This window comes from Phyllopteryx taeniolatus, chromosome 9 (genome assembly GCF_024500385.1).
Source record: "Phyllopteryx taeniolatus isolate TA_2022b chromosome 9, UOR_Ptae_1.2, whole genome shotgun sequence".
Taxonomy (NCBI): domain Eukaryota; kingdom Metazoa; phylum Chordata; class Actinopteri; order Syngnathiformes; family Syngnathidae; genus Phyllopteryx; species Phyllopteryx taeniolatus.
Window position 1 is genome coordinate 24827683 of NC_084510.1, and position 22982 is coordinate 24850664.

Sequence of the window (22982 nt, forward strand, 5' to 3'; positions counted from 1 at the left end):
TTATAACTACAACATTGATGCTAGTTTCGGGAGCCGTCTATGGGATTTTGCATTGTCTGTTAGCAATAAGCTAGCAGACCTACGGAAGTTATGTGTTTTGGTGAAACACACAATGTGTAATTGTCTGCTTACAGTAAACTTCAACTGGAAATTGCAATAAACAGGTCGAAGCAAGTATTTGGCCTTCTTTTTTTCGTCTGAAATTTTTTGTCGCAACACAAGACAAAAAAAAATCTGCTGAACGACAGTAAAGTATCTCGTAAAGTATGAGGAAATGTACAACTTTTGCTTCCACCCCAAACCTCTCTCCATGAATAGGAAAGCGTGTGTCAATCTGACTACTTGAAAGAAAATACAGTAAAAGTTGCAGCTATTCCTCGTTGTTAGCATTCCCTTGCGGGTGCCGTCTTCACCTCTCTGTTGCCCTCGCTTCCTGTCTGACTTTACATCAGAATGTGATGGAATAATCAATGTGTGTGTGTATGTGAGAGGAACAGTAAACACCTGAGAGGGTCAGATAAATATAACACACCAGATGAAACCATAAATCCCCAGCTGCCTTCATTTCCTCCCAGTTATATTTACAACCTTTGTGTGTGTGTGTGTGTGTGTGTGCGTACATGCGTATCATCCTTTTGTTTGTTTACAATGATAATTTCTTTTGCTTGATATTTAGTTGTTTGAGTGCTATTTTTAAATCCTAACCTTGGCTTTGAAGCCCCAACCCTATCCTCCATCCATCCATTTTCTTTGAAACCCCTAATCTAACTTGAAACCCTACATTGAACCCCAAACTAGCTTAAAACCAAAGCCAAAAGGCTTTAACACCCTACTTTGAAACTCTAACTCTGAACCCTAATTTGAACTCCTACGTTAAAACGCTAACCCAATCTTGAAAATCTCCTTCGTTCCAGAGTCGAAACTGTGTAATGGAACCTCTGTGCATGAACATGACCTGGCGGCTGGTTTCATTTTCCACATCATGTTTTGCCTTCCTGTCAAATTGGTTTCCGTTGTCTCGTGGTTTGTATTTTCAAACACAGCTGCACCAGCATGCATTTATTTAGGTGCTATAACAGAGTCATATAACTTTTTTACACGGTGTACATAGCGCCGGCGGGGGCTTAAGATCAGCCCCAAGTTACTTGTGCAGAGTTTGCAGAGCTTCTTCCCCCTGCCAGGACATTTCTGGACGCTGCTGGTTCTCGCTCCCATGTCCTTTTCATCGCTGGTCCGTGGCTCACTGCAGACACACAAACACACACATGGATTAAGCAGGCTTAGTTATGGAAGCGCCGAAGTGGCAGTCTTTCCATTGTTGTAGTAACTTTTACTAGCAGGCAGGGAATGTATTTTAGATGTTATGTCAGCTGCATCGGGCCATCCAATAGCAATGTGCAATAGCAATTAGGCTGTTGGTCACTTTGTAATCTTGAACTGTTGCCTGAATGACATCATCTATTGTTGTATGCATTGGGGAGAATAGTTTTCAGGCCAAGGGAAGGGAAAGAAATGTTCAGTGGAACCGCCCCAAGTCATACAATTTGGAGTTCAACCAAAATGTTCTGGAAAAATGTGCCTCAAATAAATTAGTGGTTGGCATGTCTGCCTCACACTTTTGAGGGTATGGGTTCGAATCTCGGCTCCGGCCTTCCTGTAAGAAGTTTGCATGTTCTCCCTGTTATTGTATGAATTTTCTCTGAGGACTCTGGCTTCCTCCCACATTCCAAGAACATTCATGTTTGGTCAATTGAAAACTTGAGATCGGTGTTTTTCAAAATTTTTACACCAACTACTTAACTCTCGAGATACCACCATCATTCCCAACATTAAAATACAGTAGCGCAGAAGGCCAAGTGTTCATCCAAAAGTATATTTGTTATTGTAAGCCACTGTAACATTATGCAGAATTTAACATTAACGTTATGCTTAAATAAAACAAAAAAAACCAATGATTACTTTAAAGTGCATTGCACATCAAAGGGAAATTAAAATTGTAGATACAAAACTATTTAAAAACAAACAGTTCTATAAGAGAGAATGCAAATGTATTGAACTTAAAAGTTAAACACAACTGAACTGTACTTTGACTGTGATTCTTTTCCATACCACTAGTAGGAATCTGTGTACCACTAATGGTACGTGTACCATACTGCTGTAAAACATCCATCCATCCATCCATTTTCTGAGCCGCTTCTCCTCACTAGGGTCGCGGGCGTGCTGGAGCCTATCCCAGCTATCATCGGGCAGGAGGCGGGGTACACCCTGAACTGGTTGCCAGCCAATCGCAGGGCACATACAAACAAACAACCATTCGCACTCACAGTCACACCTACGGGCAATTTAGAGTTGTCAATTAACCTACCATGCATGTTTTTGGGATGTGGGAGGAAACCGGAGTGCCCGGAAAAAACCCACACAGGCACGAGGAGAACATGCAAACTCCACACAGACAGGGCCGGGGATTGAACCCCGGTCCTCAGAACTGTGAGGCAGACGCTCTAACCAGTCGCCCACCGTGCTGCTGTAAAACATGTACATGGTTATTTGTGGTTATCATTCCATTCCATTTGACAAACATTTGAGTCCTTGACTCAACCGGACTGTTTGTCATTCATTATAGTTTTCCAAGGGGAAAAAAAATAAATCACTCTTGACACACCCCACACAACAGGATAATCGCTCAGGATAATCTTTGAGGCATATGATCGGTCCTTTGGTGACTTTGATGGAACCGGGGGGAAAAAGTATTGGTATGCTGCTTTACTATCTCTCTTAGTTAAGCATAATTGTGTGGCTATTCAGGCAGTGCCTCTGAAATAATTGCAGCATCTTTTCGTGTTTTTGTGCCCATTGGCACTCATTTGTATTTTTTTGGCTCTTGTCTGTGGCTAATAGAGCATATTCAATCAGTGGCAGAGGCCTTCAGTGACAGAAAGCAACCCGATTGGTTGGTCAGTTTCAGGGGGTGACGGCATGAGAACACAAATGGCTGCTTTGTTACATCGGAAATCCTTGGGCTCGAGCCATGTTCTGCTTGATTTTACCTTGCAAACAGTGTCATATCACGGAGCAGATGGATGCAAACAAAATCACAGCACCAACTGTGATCATTAAGCACGTAAATACCGCATTACCAAAGTGTGAAAATTCCATGTGCGCAAGCAGTGATGTGTTTGGCCAGTGCCTGGGGTGCGATTAGATTTTGAGGACGTTCATCTGTGCCTATGACGCTTTGTCAGCACTCTCCACAGGCAGTAACCCCAAATCTAATCTCTCGCTGTCTGTTTCTTTGCCACACACATACTTGCACACCTGCATCCGATCTTTGGCCTGCCAGCAATATATCCATGCTTGAACTACTGGAAGTCAAACGTTTGGATGAATGTTCTCATTCAGTTGCACTAGAAAGTGTGTCCAAACTTTTGACTGGTGGCATATGGAAGACAATCATTTCTGTACAGTGATATAAGTCACAGTTTGAGTGCTTTTTTTGAGACGTGGCTGTTTATTACCAGACAAGCTTTGTTTCACCTTTGTGTTTTTGCCCTTCTGTTTCTGTTGTCATCCAACGAGCAACTAGAAAAACAAAGAAGCTAATTCTTGTTAGCACAGTAATGTGAAGTGAAAGGCGCAGTTAAACCTTTAAAGTTGAATTCAGGACAGTGTGCGTTGTGACTAGATAGCAAGGTTGGCGTGATCAGGTAGGCTAGGTGAAGATCAACAGCAACTTTCTAGTGATGGCTGAAGTCCAGCCGCACTATGATGGCAAAAGGCAAGCAGAGGTGCATTGTGTTTTATTGGATGCATAGCATTGACTTCTGTTAAAGAGCCCGCACACGATTGCTCGTTAAAAGTTGTGGACACGGTGTTGGGGGTAATTTTGTTTAGTTATGTTTATTTATGCCACTTTCAATCACTTTATTGAACTAACGGTAAAACAAATAAACATAATAATAAGCACATTCATACACAAGTTGCTATGGCCACAACTGATGCCCAGGCACTCAATAGTACACAGATCGGCTAACAGATAGCCAGTTAACAGCCAGCTGCCAACCTGAGCGCTAAAATACTGAATGAACAAAGTCCCAAAAATCAATATCAAAGTGACAAAGAAACACAAGGAAATAAAACACTCACCACAACAGGAAACATGACAAAACTAGAAATGTGACTTGCAGAACTAATGATCCGACATAGACTGAACAAACCCAGGGAACTGAATACAATCAAATTGAAGAGACGAAGAGGCACACCTGGACAAAATAAGAGTCGCTGGCGGCACCTGATTGGTTGACACAAGGTACAGGGCTGAGGAGAACAGGTGGAGACGAAAACTAAATGGGCAGGCAAGACATGAACATGGGACACAGGAAAACTTCACCAAACATGAAACAAAGTAAAGCTAATCAAAACCAAGTCAACCAAGTCAGATCATGACATTTATTCGCTGACTACCACGTCACTCGTCAGCCAAGCCCCACCTTTAAAGCCATACATATTATACTATGGGAATTTCGAAGGCGAGCCCCAGGTAGATAAGAATAGGCTAATATCTGCACCTCACATGCACATTTTGTTGTTCAATAATGCCAAAACAAATTTTTATCCCATTAATATACGGGATAATCGCTATAATATTCAATTCTAAAATTGTATTTGACAGCTGCAGCTCTAATGTAAAGTATTAAATACATTTAGTGTATTTACAGGTGGTCACTTTTTCTTAACATTCTGGGCTCTGCTTGCCGAAGTAGAAGTCCTTGGTTTTCTGTTGAACTCCTGTGCTCCACCCCCGGTCGTCATGGTGACAAAATCCGTACTCTCTAATGGCCCAGGAGTATGTGGGGCGGAGTTTCCAGTTGCTCATTTGCATGAGACAGAGCCTCGCTCTCGAAAGGGATCATTTCAGCAATGACAAGAAATAGCGTGCTATAATTCTTGATCCTTGGGGTTTTTCGACAAACGGATATAACACGAGATGTTATTGAGAGACCTGGGAACTGTTTTAAAAACTTTCTCTTTGTACTTGACAATTAAGAATGTTATACAGTTTTTTTTATGACAAAGCTCTGACTGTCATCCCAGTAGAGACGAGAGAAGAGGTTTCACTGTCCATTTCTTGCGGTCATCTCATTAAAAAGACACCAGTGGTCACAATCACAGAGCAGTTATCCTGCACACCAACCATGCGGTATTATCCCGCTGTGAAGGTTCGGACCCTCTGCACACAATGCTCGGTTCTTTTGCCTTTGGAGCTGCTGGCCCGTGAGCAAACTGCGCTTACGCACAGCGAGGGGATGGATTATCTCGCAAAATAACAAAGCTTGATGAAATCGCAACTCTTGGCCGGGGGGGTCTGTCTTGTTCTGTAGCGTGACGTTTGCTTAGCGGGACCCCTTCTGAACCCCGCTGACTGTTCCAGGGCCCACGATAAATTAGCGGCCAGGCCTTTGTTACTGTGGACTCCACTGAACCATCTCACTGCATGATGCATGAGTACATACTGTGTGTGTGTATGTGTGTGTGTGTGTGTATTCAGCTTGAGTCTCCAGACAGAATGTTGAAGAAGTCTGCAGTGCGACCTCCTTTACACTCGCCTCTTGTCCTAAGGCCAGGTCCTGTTCAAGTTTGCTTCACTTTCACTTTGTGGCATTAGTATAATGAACTCTCCTGACACTCTATGCAAAGTAATCACATCGGCGCTTTGGCAGAATGCGAATGAGTTTACTAGTCTTATTCAGTGTTCTCTGTCTCGCCGCCATACCTTCGCGAGGCTGGCATTTAGCCAGGATCTTAATGAGATGGGCTGTGGGAATAATGAATTTATCTAAATCATTCAGGAGAGGAGAATCTCTCGACAGGTGACTGACAATGCCCGAATGAAGCACACCTTGAGTGGCGAAACACAGGGGCAGCACGTTGTTTATTAAATGCGTAAATTCGCTCACACTGTGTAGAGGCATTGTTTGGCTTGCATGGTCAACATTGGTTGTACCTTCAATAAATCGGGTTAAATTTGAGCATTTTCACCCACTTCAGATCAAAGACAGCAAAGGCCCGATTGTTTGATGTCTCTAAAACTGTGATTCTTAAAGTGTGGCATGAATACCTCTAGTGGTACGCCAAAGAATAACTGCCTGTGGACAATTCAAGTCGTATTTAACTTTTTAGTACAAGACATATGCATTTAATCAGTTGTTGTTGTTTTTTTTGCTTTTTAAGCCTACTACACTACTGTATTGTTATCGATCATGATGGTGGTTGTGGCTCCTTGTTGTGTGCATGACTTGGCCACCGGGGGCAGTAGTCATCTAGACACAAACGAAGAAGAGTTTCACAACTACTGTAGATAACTTGGAAATCAGCTGTAGTTAGTCGTTTTAAAAAAAAAATATTTTTTTTTACATAAGATAAAGAATATATGCCGGTGAGTATTATTTTGTCTCTGTGCATGTGTTGCTTTACTGTTTCTGTTCAAATAGGGCTTTGCTTATAAGGTTATAGCACCGCAATGTATTTGCTAGCCCATCTATGGCGTTTCCCATTGTGTTAGTATTAAGCTAGCAGACTTTATGCGAAATTTATTTTGTTTTAAATACACGTGTAATTCTTTCTGAAGAATCGTTTACGATCTGCAAAACAAGCTTGTTGTGAAGTGAGTTGAATTGACATCACTGCCACCATACAGCGCCAGTATCTCAAAATTTTTGCTCACCAGTCAAAGTAAAAAAAAAAAATCTATGGAAATATATGGAAAATATATGGAAAAACGCGATAGTCAGGTTACACATATCTCAAGGCACCATTATACGGCTGTACATGCACACAAGATAAAGACTCTCCATAACTTCCACTGACAACCCAATATACAGTAGCTCCTCCCCGACATACAAAGATCTTTGTCTCCTAGCTTAATTTTCTACTGCAATATCATTGCTAGAAAACTTAACAGTTAGCCTAGCATCTTCTATTTCTTATTTTACAAGTACTCTTTATTCTTCCTTGTATTTTCTATCAGTTTGGATGCCCTACAAAACAACAAGATATTTGTACAGCGAGCTTTTTACCAGCGCTCGTGGCCAAGACAACTGAAACAACAGCTGATAAAACAACATAGCACCCCAAAAAATACCCCAATCGTTGCTTATACACTTAAACAATTGACCTAGTAAACGAGTTCCATAGGGGGGGGGGGGGGGGGGTTAGCATTGCCCAATTAAAGCCCTAATTGTCAGCCTTTGTGCTATAAGACTGTAGAAACCACATTTTGGGAAGTGGCCGAAGAATCTCGACGCAAGCATGATGTACACGTCATGTGCATGTGCTGCATCCTTGAAATATTTACACTTTGTTGTAAGAACTCCACTCGTTCAAAACCTTAAGGCTTATTACATCCATTAATAGCTTGTTGTACCTCGATTGACTTGAGTACACTGAACATGCAATGAATGGCAAGTGCTTGTGATTTACTGTATTGCTTTGGCCTGAGATATCGTTGTTTTTTTTTCCCCTTGTTGGTGCTTTAACATTGGGACATTGTTTGGCTGGCATGCTTTACAGAGTCAACTGCATGCTTCTGAGGTCACTGGCTGACCAATGACATTCCAGCCGTTCCCATGGTTACCAGTGGAGGGGGAGAAATGGCTGCTCTTTGAGCAATGTTAGTATTTTACACAGATCTTATACTTTTTCTCTGCTTTGTCAATAATAAAGGACAATGTATACAGTATAATCAGTTATTGATGTATGTATTCTTTCATAACTGTAAGTCTCACAGTCTCCGTTTTGACTTGCCTGATTATAACTGATTAAACTGTTGAGTATGCTTCTGGTCTGGGGGCATAGTTCCTGTGTGATTTAATTAGACAAGATCATATGCCCAGGATAAGTGAAAACAATGGTAGTCGGATATAACGCAGTCCTTGTTGAGTGAAAATGAGAAAGAAGCTCAGAGAAGTATTCTTTAAGAGCAACCACTGAGCATGATTCTTTTGTCCTTGAGCAAGACACTGATACCCCGAAATGCTCCCCGGGCGCTTCAGCTGCCCCCTGCTCCAGTGTGTTCCACTAACATGTATATGTGTTCACTGTGATGGGTTAAATGGAGAGAACAAAAAAATTTAAAAATAGTTTTCAGCTTTTGTGGCACATTTTTCCTTAAGATTTTGATCAAAATACCAAATTATATGACTTAAAATGCATTGGACTTGGGGAACGCCACAATATATTTTACGTACTAAAAAAATATTTTATTCTTGCCTTTCATTTATCTCTCATAATACCTTTGTGTGGAGATATTAGCATTATTTTTAACATTTTTGGACAGATTAAGGGTAGACATGGTTTATTCCGTTTTTTGTCAGCCGCCTTTAATGTAAAATACTGCCCCCCACAGGACTCCAACAAAAGTTTCATTTAAAACCTAGCTTTTATTAGCGACAGAATCTCACAGGAGGTGGTAATCTGACATTTATTTTAGTGCTTTTTTTGGCAGATGTATGTGCTCATTGCATACTCTTGTTTTTATTTTCATTTTGCTGCCTCGACACAAAGGCGTAACCAGACAGTCTGATCACACATTCTTTCATGCACTGATGACATTTATCAAGTCAAAGTAGCAGGCAGTATTTATTCTGTCATGTTGTCAACTGTGACTGACAGCTCGGTTGTGGGATTGAATGTGTTTATTATTATAATTCAAAGCCAAATCATCGAATGGTACTTTTCCATTGCAACTAGCGTTTTTGGAAATTGTGCTTTGGAAACTGTCCTGGCAGTAGACAGACAGTAAAAAATAAGAATAAAATACCCTCAGTTTTAAGTGAATGACGTCTAAACTGAATTGGCTGAAAATGTCTGGTCAGGATTTGTCAAGGAAAGTTTAGAGGGGGGATTCTTTGGGAGAAACAACTCTTACACACACACATGCACACAAATGCTGTACAAAAGTGGTCTCACTGGCTGCCAGATAAGCTGAAGTAATAACAGTGCCATCTCAGCTAATTTTAGCCGCTGTATTGAATGTGCCGCCCCTGGAATTCACGGCAACATTTCTGGCTGGGCTTTGCTGCATGTACCATGTTTGGTTTTCTTATTCTATAACTTTCAATTTCCTCTCTTTTCTCTGTCTCTCTCTCCCCCATGTTGTTCATTCCATTACTCCTTCATAATCCTCCATCCACAGCCTCTCCGCTTTTCATCCACAACTAACACCAATCCTTTCGCTATTCGTGGCTCCAACACCTCCATCTTTGTGAAAATAGACCTGTGTAACATTTTGTGTCATGGTCGTTTGAGAATGTGCAGTATCTCCATGTACGTATGTCACAAAATCAATGGCCCTGCCCCCTTGCAGATCTTGCTGCTACTTTGTTTCAGTTAACTCCACTTACTGTATTTGAATAACTAAAACAACCTTGTTACATTTAGACAAACAATACTAGAGTGCTAGCCTTGATGTCTGGCTGCATGACGCCATCACTTACTAGAGTAATGCAAGTGAAAAACAAATCCTCCCTAACTGCCACTTTGTGAAATAAAGTAAGAATCCAGTCTTACCGTGTTCAACCTCATACATTCAATCCCAGTTGTCTTTCTCCAGCAATGTGGAAGACGTTGGCTGCCAAACACAGCAAACATCCATCATTTGACACCAGAGCAAATAGACAGAAGGTCATTTCTTTGACATTAAGTACACAAGTTGATAGCTACTTCAGAAATGTAGCAGGTACCTGTTCTTTGCACCTTGACTCCAGGCTTTCCAGCCCCAGCATGCTTGGCACCGAGCATGCTTGGCACCGAGTAGGTGTACAAGAATTAATGTGGAAAAATGCATCATGGATGATTCGAGCAAAAAATGTAACTTGGAGAATAAGTGAACACATTCAATTTTATTAAGACAGCTTTCACATTCCCCAATGGTCATTGCTGTCATTGCAACTGTTCAGTCCAGTATATGCGCAACATACTTCTGCATTCAGCAAAACGGGTCGAAGGACTTCCTCCTTACTCGGGTGAATGGCGAATAGAACCGCGACAAAGCACCTGGAGGATAATTAAAAATCTACAAGATGTCACCGCAGAGCCGGCAAAGATGACAATGTCCGATGTTTAGGCTTAGTTTGTGTTTACATAGATCATATCATATTTGTATAAATAAATGACACACGCATCCACCACTTTCCGTACCACTCGATCCTCTCAAGGGTCCGGTGCAGGGTACACCCTGAACTCGTCGCCAGCCAATCGCAGGGCACATATAAACAAACAACCATTCGCGCACACATTCACACCTAAGGGCAATTTAGAGTCTTCAATCAACCTACCTTGCATGTTTTGGGGATGTGGAAGGAAACCGGAGTGCCTGGACAAAACCCGCGCAGGCACGGGGAGAACAAGCAAACTCCACACAGACAGGGTCGGGATTTGAACCCCGGTCCTCAGAACTGTGTGGCAGATATGCTAACCAGTCCTCCACCGTGCCATGACACACACACATTTAACTTTTATCTGAAGAAATCAGCCATAAAGAGAGTTTCTAAGTCATCAAGTCATGCTCATTAGCGCAGCATACACAGGATGTCCATGAACCTATTTTCCGGGTTTGGTCTTGTGACATTCCGCATATAGCTGATTGGTATTCTGAGGTTTTGTGGAACTTTAAAGTTCTTTGTTTTCAATTCATTTTTGGGAGCTCAAAAGGGTTCAGTTATTAAAATGTCCACTCTGACTGGTTGGGCACAGCAATGTAACTCTAACTGTTGCTCTTCCATGCCAAACACAACACGTAAAGTTGAACCTTGTACATGATAGTTAGCTTCCTGCAGTACTTGCCTACCCTTACAAGTCTGTAGTATGAAGACATTTCTTCTGTGAGTGAATAGTTTCTGAACATGTTACAAACCGGTGACCCGCCAAGCCATTAGACCTCCTGCTTCACTTTATAGCCAACTGAATCTGTTGTTGACATTTGCCCTACAGCTTGCTGTTTTTTTAGTTTAGTTTTTAAACAAAATAGCTATATGATGAGAGGCTGCCTGGTTGACTGAGCGGCAGGAATGTGATCTATTTTGGGAACGGTGGAAGCCCCCCTCGCTCGGTCCTGTTGTCCTGTTCTGGAGTTCTTTTGCTCCGAGCTACATGACTCTTTATCCTCAGCAAGACGAGTGCGCTTCACACTTCTTCAGTGAAACCAGAGCTCTCTACCTTCAGCCTTCTGATTTAGTCCTCGGGCTATTTTTACTTCCTGCCAAACTCATACCCCAGACCTCGGCCTGCTGCACCAGAGCTGCCTGTGTGTGTGTGTGTGTGTTGTACATGTGTACAAACGTGCGTGTATCGTAGATAAAAAGTGAAAAGGTGCCAGAGGTTCAGAATAACTCTAAATAACTCTCTTACAAAGAATCTCGTGTAGCTGTATCAAAAATGTTGGCTTTTCAAATATGCGCCGCTCCGATTGTCAGAGAGGTATTCATTTGACAGTATGATTGTTATTTAGGGCTCCAAGGACCAACTTTAAAAATGCTTTATTAGTCTTAATCTGGGTACACACTTACTGATATCTAAGTTGGCAAAGGATGCATTGGATGTCTGTAAAAAGATTATCCTGAGTGACTATCCTGTGGTGTTATATGTGTTGTATGTGTGCTCCTCATTAACGTGTGTGGTGTTCTGTTGGCCGATATGACTCTGTGATTGTGACATGAACGAAACAAAAGCCAATCGGGAAGTGACCTGAAGGTCTTGCCGTTGCCGGTTGGTCTGTGGTGTGCTAAATTGGTTATCTCGAGTACACCCCACACTATAAGAGGAGTTAAAAATCAGTTAAGATTTTAAAAAATCACTATCTATGTGTATGTACTTTAGATAAACTGGATCACCTTTTTATTGATCGCGACTAGAGGCATGAAAACGTCTGGAGAACCCCTCGCTCAAAAAGGCCATTTTGGGCTAAATAAAACTATTTTCAGGGTTCCTGACCTTCAATAATGTACTCGTTCTAGATTTGTCCAACTGGCACCAAGTACCCGAGAACTGGAACAAACGAAAGATGAGAGAAACCCGAATGGTAGAAATGTTGAAATCATCTACATAACACATTTCCAATTGAGGTCTATGTGGAATAAGTACAAGGTCCAAGAATGAGTGCTTTTGGAGGAAGGCAGCATCAAGAGCTCATGGGAAAATCTGAGAAAATAACATGTTGAATTTGTAGACATACAGCCAATGCCCGCAGTGTAGTTATGGCCACTTTAGCCTCCATTTTCCCTGTAATTATGGATGCACAGAACCCATTTGTCTTTACTGTCACGGAGCGTACATTTTTGCTTTTGAACAATCCCACTGGTGAGAGTTGAAAACGAAGGGTGGGAATCAAAGTAGCTCATGATAGAATATTATTTAGATCAGTTTTGTCAGCCATACCAATATTATCTAACGATACAACAATTGTGCGATAATTGATACTGTATATTCGACACATTGCAATATGATGTAAGTGAAGAAGGGACACGTTTTTATTATTTTTTTTAAAAAAAGGTGTTGCTTGTCAGGCATACACAAACACTCCTTGTGTTTCAGTCAAGTACATCAAGGAGATGTCGGCCTTCTTCAAGAGCTCGGGGTCCCCTGGCGGAGCTCTCCCGTGGGACTCGCCTCCCCCAACGCCTCAGAAGGGTGCGGACCTCTCGTCCGCCGAGACGAAGGAGCCCCGCAGCATCCTGCTGAAAATGTGCCAGGTGTCCCGCAAGCAATGCCCCCCCGACACAGAAAACAGGTACGTGCCGCACGCAAGCGGTTCACTCTGTTTGGTCGGTTTGGATGAAAGAGAAGAGACCCTTCGTCTCCACCTGCCAGGTACTTCGAGGTGGTTTCGCCCAACAGAAAGAACTCTGTGTTCCTGCGGGCCAAAGACCCAGCCATGGCCCAGTCCTGGTACAACGCCATCCAGGCCGGTGCTGCCAACCTTTTACCACAAGTGAAGGAGGAGATGAAGATCTTGCAGCCTGGTATGGAAGTTAAACACTTGGGCTGGATTACAGAACAGGTAAGAATCGGATCACCTGCTACGATTACCTCTACGAAGAGGGTTGTGTTTTTATGACTGTCAATAGATGGCAAATTTCTGTCAAGGCTGTACATCAGTCCATATGTTGTCATGGGCCAGTTGTCAATAGGACCGTTCTTAAAATTTTGTCTAACAGCAATAAGAAAAAAATAATAATTCTTAAATAAATAATGCAAATACATGAAGTGGATATCTATAAAGGTGTCCAGTTTGGGGGAAATGAAAATGGATTGTTTGGTAGATGCATATGCAACACATACTGTAAATACGAGAGGGATAAGCTTTATTATCCCTTCCGTCATCGATGTGTCGTGGCTGCTGATTTTTGAAGAGGCTGCCAACAAATGTGTGCTGTGTGCAGGCGGTACAGGGATCGGAGAGGCCGGTCCTCGCTGTGCTGACCGACCGGGAGCTGCTTCTCTATCCCGCCTTGCCCGAAAGCAAAGACGCCATAAGCAGCCCCACCAAGAGTCACCCTCTCATCACCACCAGGTGTACAGGCATGCATACATACACACACACATATACACGCATAATAGAACTAAATTTATTGCACACAAACACGCACGCACAACATAATAGAACTAAATGTTCTAAACAGGGTGTCCTTGGGTTACAATGTAGTTCCGTTCTTACTGCGTAGACTTAACCCAAATTTATACGCAAGTCAGAACGCACCGTAGTCTATCACTAATCTAATGCAGTAGTAAAATCATAATTTGAATATTTGTATATAAATATAAATATAAAACATCTATCCATCCATTGTAATGTAGCGCTATATCCTCACAAGGGTCGCGGGCAAATATAAAACAATCAAATGAAAAACATTAAATTTGGTGGTAACTCAGTGTGCCTTATTGTACTGGGTGACAATATTTGAAGGGTAATGTTGTAAGATGAGTTAGAAAGGATATGAAACTTTTTTGTGATATATTTTTAGTTTAAGTTATTAATATAGGCAATTCTAAAAATTTTGGGGGGCTGTCAATTACAGTAGTTTGCTGTTCGCAGCAGGGCGTGGTCCTTGGGTTTACGATATTTGTCTTTCGGCCTGGTGAAGCAGCATTTTGTTCATCACTCAAAGTTATTTTGCAGGCCTTCTTCTATGTTACTGTAAGCAATTGTATGTTTTATGATCATGAGGCAGCTCTTGTTAAGTAGAAGTTGGACAGGAGCTGTCATGTTAGTCAAAAGACCTTCTGTACTGCATTCCGTGCATCTGCACTGTACAATCTCTCCTCTTTGCATGGAATAGATTAGAAAGACAACTTTTGGCGGTTCCCCTGTAATATCGAGAATATTGCCACACCACGTCCAGTTTAGTGAGGATGGAGTCACATTCTCACTTTTTCCATGTCTGCTTCAGCAGATGTTTAGTTTGGAAAACATTAGTGAGATCAGAACTTATGAGTCATACCGTATATGTTTCCACCCTTTTTATACTTTTAACCCTGAATGTCCCCCCCCCCCCCCCGCTCGCTACGATCTACGTGTCCACTATAGACTGGTCCACTCCGGCCCGGGGAAAACCTCTCCTCTCCTGGAATCAGATCTTTCATTTGGCCTGCGTTCAGGCACCAAGCAAGGTGTGGAGACCCACGTGTTCCGGGTGGATTCCCCCAAGGAGCTGTCGGCGTGGACTCACCTGCTGGTCGAAGGCTGCCACAATGCCGCCGAGCTCATCAAGGAGGTCACGACAGGTACATAGTAGTAACACCGTAGTCGTTATTAATTCTAGTACAAGCTGACACGGACCAGGCTAGTTAACTGTCGTCATACAAGTATAACATGAACTCAACCATTGAAATGGAACACACACTTACAGTTGTACTTTTTGATCACAAGGGACAAGCATGAAGAAGTGACTTTTGGCTTTTCCCTGGCAGCTAAAAAGTCGGGTGGCGAGCATGAGAAGCTAAGCTAGGAGTCCACATCTTCACTTAGTGCTCCATCTTTGTCACAGAACACATTTGAGCAAACCATCTGAATCAAAGTCCTTAGTTCACCAAAAGTCCCTTGATAGTGGCTCCTTTTTCACATTTTAAAATAGTTGCCAGGGGTTTTAATAACATGTATGTGACATGCTTTTGTCAAACACACAAGATCAAGAATTACATGACACCTTACAAAACCCATTTCTTGTCTCACTGAAATTAACGCGTTTTTAGGGACCAGTCCTGTCTCACCTAAGTGAGTGACTGTATACCCCGCCCCATTTACTCCTTGGCCAATAGCGCGTCTGGCTTTTATTACCAAGACAACCGGGGGCACAGCCTGAGCCTGAAGTGTGTGTGTGTGTGTGTGTGTGGGGGGGGGGGGGGGGGGGGGGTTAGAGCAAACACTCATAAAGACAATAAAAGCATTTTAGCACATGTACGCAGCAGTTCACACACTACAGTGAACCCCCACTATTCACGAGATGGAGACCGAGCCCGCCCACAAATGAGCGAAAATCTGCGAATAATTGATGCCCGCCTAAAAGGGGTTTTTAATTTCGTATAGATGCCACAAGACGACAAAGCACTTAAAATAGAGATGATCATAAAGCACCAACTCCATGCATCTAGGATGTACACACTCGTGAACCCATGTTATTATGTTCAGTAGTTAAATTACTCATCACATACAAACCAACTTCACATGAGGCTCATCAGTAGTATTAGCTGGCAATTAGGGCTCGGACATGTCTTCTACGTGCCGATTCGTTATTCGTAGAGTAACGAATGACTTCTGAATCAGAATCAAATCGCTACTCATTGTACTATTCCAAAATAAAGACATTGTCCAACAGATTTAAAATCCAATTTCATTATTTATCTATTGAACCGGAAAGAGAGTACGCTGGCGCGTTTTGGCTGCCGCTTCTCCCTCCGGAAATTTTTTTCTTTTAAGTTTAAAATGGCAGCACGGTGGACGACCGGTTAGAGCGTCTGCCTCACAGTTCTGGGGACCGGGGTGCAATCCCCGGCCCCGCCTGTGTGGAGTTTGCATGTTCTCCCCGTGCCTGCGTGGGTTTTCTCCGGGCACTCCGGTTTCCTCCCACATCCCAAAAACATGCATGGTAGGTTAATTGACAACTCTAAATTGCCCGCAGGTCTGAATGTGAGTGCGAATGGTTGTTTGTTTGTATGTGCCCTGCGATTGGCTGGCAACCAGTTCAGGATGTACCCCGCCTCCTGCCCGATGATAGCTGGGATAGGCTCCAGCATGCCCGCGACCCTAGTGAGGAGAAGCGGCTCAGAAAATGGATGAATGGATGGATAGTTTAAAATGGCTTACATTAACCAGGATCCCTCGCCATACGGTGGCCAAAGAATCCGTGTTGGTTTTGCGCCCGTCTCTGTGCCATAAATCCTTGCTAGCTGAGAGCAGTTGCCGCCTTTCTAGCTAGCTAGGCAGCTCGTCATCTGCCACACTGTGTTGGCTCTTGCAAAACTTTCTCCCCTTTCCTTCTGCCACTGTTGCCTCGTTTCCGGCTTTGATTGTGAATGAATATCCGCGGAACTTCTCGGGCTCGGCTCTCGGAAGCCTCCTTACGCGGAGATCTCGGTGGAAATCTATAGCTATTTGCGTCTGTGATCCATGACTGCAAGTACAGAAAACAACTGCACCCATGCACTGTAAGACAAAATGCATCAGCTATTGACAACAGCTAAAAATCCTAATATATATATATATATTTTTTTTTTAAGTTAATGCAGTATGGCATCAATTTCATCTCTCTCTCATCAGAATCAAGTACCGAAGATATTTTGAGATTTGTTCCGATTCGAGTCAGAAAATTCCGAGTTGATGATCGCTTTTGCACGCCCACTCGAATCCCAAATTGAGTCACCACCCATTTGTGCACAGCCCTAGCTAGCATAGTCACCTAAATAACACTAAAATAAACTGATATGACATCACGCATGGACAAACTTAATATGCACACAAGCACGCATTCATGCCCAGTTCAAATGATTTTCCCACATTTAGTTCACATGAATATTTGTTTTAGTCTCAAAATGATCCATATCGTGTTTGCTTTTGACACAACCCACATGCCCACTCGGGAGACGTAAACAACCAGACGACGTTAAGAGCCCGTCATTGAGATAATGATGACATTGTTTACATTATTTTTCAGAGAATAATAAGAGAACGGGGCTAAGATTTAGAGCAAACATTTACATAATTGTTACCTTGGTTTTAGTGACTATGAAAAAGACTTTCTACTACAACCTATGGTCTCCTTTTTTATATACTGTGGAAACGCATGGAAACTCACTTTCATTGTCTTAAAGTGTCCTCTAGTGGTCACACGAGGTGCTGCAATACCTTCTCTGTTTTGCTGGCAGCAAAGTGACCAAGTGGTTAGCACATCTGCCTCACAGCTCTGAGGTTTGGGGTTCCAACATCTGCCTTCATGAGTGGAGAAGACATGTTTTGCTTGTGCTTGCGAGGGTTTTCTCCGTGTACTCTAAATGGTTCAAAGGTGTGTATATCAGTCGGCTGGGATAGGCTCCAGCTCATCAGCAACTCTGGACAAGCCGCTATAGAAAGTGGATGAATGAATCTGCATCTCATTATATCAACAACAGAAGCGTCATGTACAGCGGAGTTTGTTTACACACCCCTGTTCTAATGCTAGCTTTTTGTGACAGAAAAAATAAGACATTTCTAAATCCTTTACAGCAATAATGTGACCTATAACCTAAAAAAAAAAAAATGTGCTTGCACAAGTGTGCACACCCTCTTGTAACTGGAGATGCAGCTGTGTTCAGAATTAACCAATCGCATTCAAACTCATGTTAAATTAAGAGCAATCACACAACTGTCACCATTTAAGGTCTCCAAATAAGGTTCAGCTGTTCTAGTAGGCTTTTCTAGATTCAGCCATGATTTATTTATGGATTTATTTTTGTTTTTCTCAATCTACTGCTAAGCTAGCAGTCCACATCTTCACTTAGTGCTCCATCTTTGTCACAGAACACATTTGAGCAAACCATCTGAATCAAAGTACTTAGGTCACCAAAAACGATGATCTACACGATGGCTGATGATAATATTAAATGCACTTTTGGGAATAAAACCTCTGCATTGTTTTTGGAGGAAAAAGTAGGCGTACTATATTTTTATGTTGGTCATTATGTACTCAGTGAAAAATTTTGCGAAACCAATGATATACTAAGCATAGAATAAGAGGTTATAAACGCTATGTACTCCCCACGGTAGCCTGCAGCTGGAACGGAAAGGAGTGCACCCTGGGAGTGCACATCGACGAGGGCTTCACGCTATTCACCGAAGAGCTGGGCGTCCGCAAGTGCGTCCTGCTCCAGCATCCCTTCGAGCGTCTGAGGATGTCTTCGGACGACGGCGTCCGCATGATGTTCCTCGACTTTGGGGGCCCTGAGGCCGAAATTGTGAGTCGAGCAGCACATGCATTTCCCGTACTCTATTTCTTCACCTCCTAAAGTGACCGTAAAAGCAAACTGGTTCTCAATATGACACATAAAATAGGGACAAAATAATTAAGCAAGCTATCTCTTTTTATCTTAATACACGACAACTGTCATTATTAGTAAGGCATTAATTAGAGTGGAGGTGTTTATTTGTTGCAATGCATTTTAATTAATGTTTAATATATAATGAATTTTGAAATAATAATAATAATGATAATACATTAAAATTGCGATACATTTGGTATAATTACTATAAATGTAAATTATTAAAAATATATTTTACATTATACAGTTAAGAATACAAATTTGTAGTAAAATTAATTTAATGAAATGCAGAGCAAATAATTGTAATGTATAAATACATCATTTACTGTATATTGACAATATATGTGACTTTATTAGCCATTTATTAGAGTGCAGGTCTTTATTTGTACAAATGCATATTAATTTGACTCTTAATAATATGAATGTCTATTATAATTATCCATTATTTGTAATTTTAAATATAATGACACAATTATTTCATTATAATTACACAAATTCTAAATACTATGTATATGCAATTAAAATAAATATGTTGCAGTATTGTTTTAAAAAGTACATCATCAATGTATATCACTATTTAGTGTTTTTTACTTTTTATATTGAAAATCCATTCGAGGGGAGGTTGCTTTTTGAGGAAATGCAGTAATACACCAGTTTCGATAAATTATTCAAAAACTAATTGCCACTTTTTTGTCCTCAGCAACTGGACCTTCATTCTTGCCCCAAGACGATTGTATTCATCATCCACTCGTTTCTTTCCGCGAAGGTCAAGCGACTCGGCCTCCTGGCATGATGACGTCTGCAACGTTAGCATTAGGATTTTATTTTTTATTTTTTTATTTTTTTTTATTAGTAATTCACATCCCAGACTGACTTGAGAGCAAGTGATGACTAAACCGCTCCTCCTCTCTTCCTGCTCCTCCTGGTCTCTCGTGGAAGAGCGGCGGACATTTGGGCGTTGAGGTTTTTCACAAATGCACAGCTCATGATTCACACGTTGATTATACAGTATAGCGAGCGTTCGTATTGTTTTTGTTCCGATGATGGTTGATGTTGGACAAACGGCTGTTTAATTAAATGGATTAATTAAAAGATGACAGCGTTAGCAGAGTGGCGGGAGACTGATCACTGCGTGATCTAAAATGGATGTAAGGATTAATTAAGTGATGAACTTAAGGATGTTTAAGTTGCCTTTTCACAAAACTACACGTTTTCATGATGTTTTTTTTTTTTTTTTTAAATAATCCAAAATAAGAACCTAATATGACAAAGAAATTAAGTTATTTATTGAGTTGTTTTACCCGAGCTGTAAATTTGGATTAAGGCCCGATTATCCTGTGTTGTGGGGTATGTTAACATTCATTGCCATTGACGGCTGTTGAATTCAAATATCCATGTTAACATGGAGGCCTAGCAGTGAATGAAGAGTGATATTCCCCCCCCCCCCCCCTCGCCGATCAGTTCAGAAAACAATCGGGGCTGACAATCATTAATGTTATACCTGTTTAGTATTTACGATCGCAACTCATTAATCATCGTTAAGGTATTTACCCTCACTTGCGATCAAAGTCGGATTGAGAGATTATCCTCTGGTGTGGAGGTTTTTTTTAAAAATTTTTTTATTGAACATACACAAATAATTCAACACAAGACTGGTTGCAGTAAAATAAAACCTACATAAAATAAAAATAAAAGATTGTCATGAGTAGGGGTCTTTCAAATTTAAAAAATCTGTTAAGATGTTAAAAATTGGTATGTGTATAACCTGCTTAAGGTATTTTTTTTCTATTCTGTTTTCATTCATTTAATCACTGGAGCGGGGGAATGGCCTTCATCACAAAGCACTCATGTTGTATTTGTAAAAAACATGAAATATGTGACGTTTAAATGTCATCTTATCACAACACTAAAAACCAACTTGTATCCATAATATATGCCTCAACGCTCTCCGAAATAAAATGTATATTCTTATTTAAACAAGCAAAAGGTGTGCCTTTCAAGGGTTGTTTGTACATAAACATGTAATAAACTTTAACTTTTAACATATTTTCCTTTATTGTTTGTTTTATTGGATTCGCACGTATCACATTTCTTAGGTTTGGGATTAAAATCGTTGCCTAATTTAAGACTAAATTGTCCGTAGGTGTGAATGTGAGAGTGAATTGTTGTTTGTCTAAAGTTTAGATTTATAAATTGTAGTGCCTTTCAAGGGACCAAAGGATGCTCATGTCATATCTACGGAAATGTTTGCACTTCATAGGTTGATTAAAAACGATTGTAGTACAACAATTTTTATACATGTATTAAAATGATCATTTTCAAATTTCCCTGTAAAAAATACAAATATAATATATGCGAATGCATTTTAATTTTTACCTCTAATTTTGTCCTTTTACTTTGTAAGCACATTATACAATTTACATTTAAAATTTGGGAAATTTTCCATGAAATTTTGTTTTTATGTATGTGAATATATATGCGTATATCTAATTCTAAATGTGTATGAAATCCTTTTTTTTTTTCGATTGATATGGGAGGATGTATTCAAATACAGTGGCATGAAATACTGTACGTGTGACCCAACTCACTAGTTTTACATGTTAACATATAATTAAAAACGCCATTGACATGCAAACAGTTAGCATAGTCATTCATAGTCACAGAATCATACTGCCTCCCAGTGGCCAAGGTGGGTACACCAGAAAGGGGCCGCACAATGAATTGGATTGCAGCATTCAATCATAATGCAAAAACTCTTTAATTCTTTACATTCTATTTAATCATTTCATTACTCTAGTGTACTATATTATGGAGTGATATTTTCCTTAATAAAAACACAAACATATTTTGGGGGAAATAGGCTACTCCCCCCCCCCCCCCCCACCCACCTTGCTGTTGACCTTTTGCCTGGGTGTATCTAATATTGCGACCTTTGACTAATGGACCTCGTTGCTTCGGCCTGGCGGTCAATTGAGTTTCTCTTAAAGTGTTCTTGCAGTCTCGCACACAAAAAATGAAAAAAAAAAAAAATGCTCCTCTCATACAGCAGCAGTGCGCTTTCATGCCGCATCTCATCATCCAAAACAAGCAAAAACAAAAGTGCCTCTCGTGCGGCCTTGATTCAACAGGGGAGTGTTTATGACATGCACACAGATGTGTATAATGATGATGAAGATGATGGGGATGGTGATGGTGGGCTGCGTAAGTCAGCGGGGTGTGTGAATGGAGGCAATTAGGCCTGCTGCTAGCCAACTGTTTTCCCTTGTACAGGCTTTTAACTGCAAAAAGGATGTGTTATCAGCATGGAGCAGATGCTCTGTGTGTGTGTGGAAAAAACACACGATGCGAGCTGCGCATATTTCAAAACAATCCCATTTGATCACATCTATATTCCCCCCCCCCCCCTCCCTCTTTTCCACTCACCCTCCTCTTGTTGCGGCGTTACCGTGGCAACGGCAGGGGTGCTCTCACATTGGCTTCTGCTGAACTCTGGCGAAATTGGCAATCAGCCTGTCAGATCTGCTGAAGGGGGTGGGAAAGGGATTGTGTGGGGGCAGATGTTGAATATATTTTGATGAACAAGGATGTGGAGGCACACGGTGTCGGTGAGGAATGTGGAACAAGGTGGCGGACAAAACGGGAATTTCCCATTTTTGTCCAAGGCGACAAAGCAAGCATGGCATCTACAGCAGTGTAGGAATTGCAGGCTTTTAGTATGTGGCTAAAAATAAAGGAAAGTGCGGAAGAAAAATCATTTCCAAGGAGGTTTAAGGGCTATGTCGATATTTACATTGATTACATTTTAGTGTGTGTTTAATTTGGAGCATTTACCGTATGACATAACAACAATGTAACGGACCCTGTAAAACCTCCAAATTGTGTTTTAATATAACTTCGGGACCTTTTATAGGGAGAAATTTAACCAGATGTAATTCTCCCCCCCCCCCCCCCCCCCAAAAAAAATATATATTTACATTAATTAAGATGTTGTTTTTTATTATTTAAATAAGCCCCAGCAGTGTGTATTTTATTTTATTTTACTTTTTGAATAGATAAAAAGAAAATAGTCCAAGACTTTTGTCAATGCAGTGCATATTATATTGTATTATATTATATTATATACATAGTGGCATCCATTTTCTTTTAGTTCTCAAATACGCTTCCCTCCTAAAAACACAAATTTAGCCAATTAATCTTAATTGCTGTATACTAGCTGACAAGAATCAAGCAAGTATTGTACTTTTCAATGCAAATAAGCTTCATTGCCATAATTAACTTACATTTAATTGTGAGTCACCCAAGAAAAGTTAACGACTGAATAAATAAAGACATGCATGCGATCATAACAACACATGAAATGATACATAAAAGAAGAGGTCCCAAGGGAGCAGGCCTACATTTGTGCGGCGGCGCATTTGATT

The 22982-nt window shown here is 41.1% G+C and overlaps 1 protein-coding gene across 3 annotated transcripts in view; it reads left to right on the forward strand.

Annotated features, from left to right (window-relative positions):
• Positions 1–22982, forward strand: part of snta1 (syntrophin, alpha 1) — a 35888-nt gene that overhangs the window by 10375 nt on the left and 2531 nt on the right. For 2 of the 3 annotated variants that reach the window (XM_061784333.1, XM_061784334.1), the window contains exons 3-6: positions 12586–12781; positions 12862–13051; positions 13434–13564; positions 14579–14775. In XM_061784333.1, the coding sequence (XP_061640317.1) occupies positions 12586–12781; positions 12862–13051; positions 13434–13564; positions 14579–14775 (714 nt within the window). Of the gene's footprint in view, positions 1–12585; positions 12782–12861; positions 13052–13433; positions 13565–14578; positions 14776–18289; positions 18478–19261; positions 20608–22982 lie in introns of those variants that run through there. The other variant, XM_061784332.1, reaches the window with a different exon arrangement.